General features: G+C 48.6%; 1 protein-coding gene across 1 annotated transcript; it reads left to right on the forward strand.

The window, feature by feature from the left end:
• The first annotated feature begins 323 nt into the window (after positions 1 to 323).
• On the forward strand, positions 324 to 5,191 carry MYNN (myoneurin). Its single transcript, XM_008944054.1, has 3 exons — positions 324 to 604; positions 2,352 to 3,154; positions 5,028 to 5,191. The coding sequence occupies exons 1-3, from the start codon at positions 339 to 341 to the stop codon at positions 5,189 to 5,191; spliced, it is 1,233 nt and encodes a 410-aa protein (XP_008942302.1). The 5' UTR covers positions 324 to 338.
• The last annotated feature ends 483 nt before the right edge of the window (positions 5,192 to 5,674 follow it).

Here is a 5,674-nt window from a genome sequence, read left to right on the forward strand (position 1 = left end):
CTCGCTGCTGCGAGCACTCCTCGGAGCCCGGTTTGGCCGCGACGGCTCAGTGAGCTTAGGCAGGATAAGGCTCTGATCCGGCGGGCAGCGCGCACGGCTCTGCCCCCTCCCCTCGTCCCGTCTCCGAAGTTAGCGGCTCCCCGGGTGAAGGAGGATCCGCCCACCGCCGCACCGGCCCACACCGCCCTGCAGCGATCGCGGGTGGATGTTAACACCAGCTCCTTTGCAGTTGTTAACTCACGCTCTTAAGGGGGAAACAAAGTTAAATCTTGCATCTAAATCGATTCTGTTTTTTCCTTTCCCAGATCGGAACTAAGAGGCTGCGGCTGGTTATCAAAATGCAGTATTCCCATCACTGTGAGCACCTTCTGGAGCGGCTGAACAAGCAGCGGGAAGCCGGGTTTCTGTGCGACTGCACCGTCGTCATCGGTGAATTCCAGTTCAAAGCACACAGGAACGTGCTGGCGTCCTTCAGCGAGTACTTCGGCACGTTCTACAGGGACGCCTCCGACAGCAACGTTGTTTTGGATCAGAGTCTAGTGAAAGCCGATGGATTCCAAAAACTCCTGGAGTTTATTTATACAGGAAACTTAAACCTTGACAGGTAATGTATGCTGTTAAAGGGGGAAAGACAAGAGGGAAATAAAGTTGGGTTGAGGCAGTGGTGGGGTTTTTGTTCTTTATGCTAAGCTCTGGATAGCAGCGCGTATGATACATATTAATGAGTTGAGGATCCTCTTGTTTGTGTGTTTTAAAATACCACTTGGGATGTGAGTGCTGTAGTGAAGGTCTGTTGTCTGAGATTTCCCCAACTGATAGTTTCAGTCTCCCAGTCTTCCTGTCTGGATTGGAAGGGATTGACTGTCGCGTGTAGTCACCAAGAGAAGGAATGAGACGCAGGTCCTTTCTGAAGCAGGATTATAGGAACACACAGAAACTGGATCTGTGGTAGAGACCAAAGCCTGAGGAATGGATGCGGATAGGCACAATTTAAAAAAATGGTATTTGTTAGAATTTGTGTGATCTGTTCCTTAAAATCTCATATTACAGTACCCAAAAGGAGTGACAGAAAAAGTGTTTGCCCTCACTGCACTGACGCTGTGCCCCTTGTGTTGCTTCTCAGGCAGCAAGGACACCTTGCAGTGCTTTTCTGTTGGGGGGAGCAAGCCACTGCCCCTCCTGAGGGATGGTGACTACTTAGGCGTGTGTAGTCCAGGATTTTTACTCAATGCCTGGTGTCAAACACAGGTTTAAAACCCCTTTGTTTCTTCTGCAGTCTGAAAACTCATGCAAACTAAGTACTTGTGGCAGGGTGCTGTGGAGTTTTTTTAATTGCCCAGAAGTGTTAACGGAGCCAAGTGGTGGTGTTGGGGAGGGATGCTGTGCCGACGGAGCAGCGGTACGCCGCATTCCCCGTCGCCCTCTGGGATGGCAGTTGGAGAGTTTCTGGATTCTTTCTGAGCAGCTGGGATCTCTGAAGACAAAAGTACCATTCTCGCCCAGGGAGAAGTGTTTGACCAAAGATGACCCCTGCAGCTCTGCCCATGTGCACCCGTTGTCTCGCTCTGTTATCCCTGCCAAACATCCCGTGGCCTTCTGTGGTGGTAGGCGCAGGAGGGACACCGGGAGGGGGTATTTTGAACTCAGCATGACACAAGATACTAAACCAGTTATATTCATGGACAGAGAGTAATTGTGGGTAGTACCTTATTATTTCATTACGTTTATTGTGTAATAGATTGTTAGAGTGATGTTGTTTGTCATTAATCTCTCTTTAAAGTGCTCTAAATCCATAAACGCATTGATGGGACTTTGTTGCGCCTTCCAGATGAGTTTTTCTAAACCCTCAAGGCCTGAAAAATAGAGCACGGGGGTTTAAATGAGGACTTCTGTGGTGTCAGTGTTTGTGCAGCTGATACAGAGTTAAGGCTGTTAGCAAACTGTTTTATAAAACACTGCTCTCTGAAGGGCACCACTTGAGAAATACTTAAGACTTGGCAGGAGGATCATAGAATGGTAATTTATGCATTTTATTCTCTGATACTTTAGCCCTTTGTGCTGTGATTTCTGAGCTTTTTCGACTGACAACCCCATGTCTAGCTTCACTGCCTTACATCTGGACTTGTAATTTAAAATTCTACAGAAGGCACGTAACTGAACATAAACCTCCTGGTTGTGCAGATGTCCAGACCCCACTAGACGTGGGCCATCCCTTAGAGTCACTGTCATGCTAGTGCCTCAGGGCACTGCAGCACTGAGGGATTAGATCTCTCAGAATTACCATGCAGTTGGTACAGAGCAAACATTTGCCCTGTCCAGAATATTGTCACCCAAGTCTGCTTTTCTTGCAGCTGGAACGTTAAAGAAATTCACCAGGCTGCCGACTATCTCAAAGTCGAAGAAGTGGTCGCTAAATGCAAAATCAAGATGGAAGACTTTGCTTTTATTGCTAATCCCTCTTCTACAGAGACATCCAGCATCACTGGAAACGTTGAAATGAATCAGCAGACTTGCCTTCTGACTCTCCGAGATTACAACAGTCAGGAGAAAGCAGATGCTGCTTCCGCAGAGCTGGTTCAACCCCAGGTGAAGAAAGCAACTTTAGAAAAGAAATCTCCTCAAACCAAAAAGCGGAAGAAGACCTTCAGCTCCTCCAAAAGCACAGAGAATAAATCCGTGCCCTATCAGAGTGACGCGGCGGAGAACGCGTCCGTGGAGTTGTTTCTGGACGGCAGTAAGGTGGCGGCGCAGGTGACGGAGCAGGGTGCCCGGGGCAGTGCCAGCCCTCAGCTCCAGCTGGCAGCCGGTGGGGAGGGCGACACGCTGCCCGCCCAGGATGTCCTCGCGCAGAGCATCGCAGCCAAACAGAAACGGGGGAAGCCCCAGCAGAGCTGCGCGCTGAAGGAGCACCGCATGTCCAACATAGCCAGCGAGAAGAATGCCTACCAGCTGGAGAGCTCGGCAGAGGAGCTGGACCAGAAGTACTCCAAAGCCAAGCCGGTGTGCAACACCTGCGGGAAGGTCTTCTCGGAAGCTAGCAGCCTCCGCCGGCACATGAGGATACACAAGGGAGTGAAACCCTACGTGTGCCAGCTTTGCGGGAAGGCCTTCACCCAGTGCAATCAGCTGAAAACCCATGTAAGAACTCACACAGGTAAGCCGCTGGCCTGGGCGCCGTGTGCTGTGGAGACCTGGGCTCACAGCCTGCCAGTACGGCACGGAAAAGATCTTTGCCTTCTGACTTCTGCCCCGAGAAATTTTGTCTGCTGCTGCTATGCGTACGAGGGTAGTACCTGTATCCAGGTAGCATGAAACACTTCAGTGTTTTTCAGTACAAAATCACAGTTTCTACTTTAAATAGCCAGAGGGGACTGTAGAGCATCTTGATTTATGGAAAGACTCAGAAGAGCTGGCTGCCCTTTAACACTGTAGAGTGATGGGATGCCAAAAACTTCCCAGCAGAGCATGAAAAACTCACTGTATTTGATAGCAGAATTTCCATTTGGTTTTTTTTTTAAACTAAAAATCCTAATATCCAAATCCCACAAAAGTGGGGCAAAAATGCCATCTTGTGACATGTAGGGAACTTCTCCCATAGCGTCTTAAAAAAAAAAAAAAAAAGCAAGGGAGGTGTCTGAATCACAGCATCGTTTGAGATTTTATTCAGCAAAAGATGCAGCTGAAATGCGTGATGCTGTTATTATTCAGTAAAATGACCAGAGGTTTGTGCTGTGGCAAGAGCTGCCAGGTAAAGCATCAACGAGAAATCAATTATGAATATGTAATCGTTAAGAAAACATGTCTGACTTTAAAAGATGATGAACAGCAAACTGCTGGAGCCTAGGAGGACATAGGGGAGAAGTTCTGTGCTGATCTTTTGTATGTTCCTCCCAGAGATGGACGACTCGATGCCGAGTGAGTTTACTCTTCAGGGTGGTGTGGTCCCACTTCTGTTCTGGTGTTGCCTCTGGTGCTGTCCTGAGCCCAGCAAGCAGCAGAGGGACCTGGGTTATGTAGCTTGCTTCTTTTTGTGGCTGGCATTTGAACTCTGAAGTAACAGCAAAACAGATAAGAAGTGGTTTACTTTTGCTCTTTTTCCCCTTTGGAAAAGTCTGAGCAGAGACCAGCAGTGGAGTTCTTTCTAGGAAGCTGTGAAGATGTAAAGAGGTGAAGTAGGAAGCATTGAGGTAGAGCTGCAGGAGAACACCTTGCTCTTGCTGTAACTGAGGGAGAGAATCTCAACTCTTGTCAGCCACTGACTAAGAAAAGATTCACGTGCAAGGTAAAGCTTGTAAGAAGTGTTCAGGGACAGTTTGCTGGTAGGAACGTGTCGGCTGCACTTTCTGCTTTTGAGGCTGTTGTACTGGGAATTTTTGCGTGAGCAGGCTGAGAATTTCACAGCGTTGGCTGCTGGATGGCAGGTTAGATGTCTAACACTTTTATTTTGATGTTTTTCTATACACTCTTGAGTTCTTGGTTTGATGATGCCCTGCCACAGGAATGCAGAGACGGGCTCTTCAGTACTGTCACTAAGACTGCAGAGTTGCCCAGCCTGTTAGATGGGACTATTGACCACTGGGAGAAGATGAACAGTTGAGAAGTACCCATAGCTCTCCAGCAGAGGCTAATGAGGCATCAGTGAGCACAAAACTGTGCTGGAGACCTGTTGCTGTTTGATGGACACGAGGCAGCACATGGCTTTTCTGGTTGTTCATCTTGAATATTCAGCATCGTGAATAGAAATATCCAGCAGAAGGTCTGAAAACATAGTAGTGGCATTCTGAAAGTGGTATGGCACTAGTAAAAATATTACCTCTTTCCTTTCCCAAAAGGTAATGATGTGTTAAGAAATGGTCTGTTAACCACTGTATTCATGACATGTTCCACTTCAGTGGACTGATTACAGGCTGGTCCCAGATGTTATTTGTAAGAAGTATTAAAATGGGCACCTGAGCTTTGGTCAAGTAGCGGAATGACAAACTTTCTTATGTAAGCATGGAGAGCACAGGGGTTTTGTTTTTCCCTAGGAGAGAAGCCATATAAGTGTGAACTCTGTGACAAAGGCTTTGCTCAGAAGTGCCAGTTAGTGTTCCACAGCCGGATGCATCACGGAGAAGAGAAACCATACAAGTGTGATGTCTGCAACCTGCAGTTTGCAACATCAAGCAACCTGAAGATCCATGCCAGGTAGGCAAAAGGGAGACCCTGCAAACGCTTACCCGCATGCTTGTTTAAACAGGGTCATTTACTCCAGCGTGAGCAAGAATTAGATGTTCATGTAATTTGGTCATTTCTACTCCTCCTCTTCTGCTGTTATAAGAGGCGAATGACACCTATGGACTTGCTCGTTAGGGAGGCCATTAGGGATTGATGAGCCTTACAGCTGACGCGCTGGTATCCTTGCAGCAGCGCCGTGGGTTGGGTTTATACTGCTTGTGGCACCAGAGCGGGGAGACTTCCTCGTTGGGCACCAAAGCAGAACTGTTCTCACTGTTTGCTGTCCCTGTGCCCGGTTTGGGCAGGAGCAAGAACGACGTTCCCGTGTCGGGAGGTATCGTGTCACCTTTCAGCAGGCGGGAAGGCAGAAGGTGCCGAGTTCTGGCGCGCGGGGCCCCCGCGGTTCGGTTTGGAAATGGCGGCTATGCCGACGCCCCGAGTCAGCCGGCGGCGAGGA

Source organism: Merops nubicus, unplaced genomic scaffold, assembly GCF_000691845.1.
Source record: "Merops nubicus isolate BGI_N331 unplaced genomic scaffold, ASM69184v1 Scaffold35687, whole genome shotgun sequence".
NCBI lineage: Eukaryota > Metazoa > Chordata > Aves > Coraciiformes > Meropidae > Merops > Merops nubicus.

Coding starts and splice junctions, on each gene's coding strand:
- MYNN (XM_008944054.1), top strand. CDS start 339: ATGCAGTATTCCCATCACTGTGAGCACCTTCTGGAGCGGCTGAACAAG. Junction 605..2,351: donor GGAAACTTAAACCTTGACAG/GTAATGTATGCT, acceptor CTTTTCTTGCAG/CTGGAACGTTAAAGAAATTC. Junction 3,155..5,027: donor CCATGTAAGAACTCACACAG/GTAAGCCGCTGG, acceptor GTTTTTCCCTAG/GAGAGAAGCCATATAAGTGT.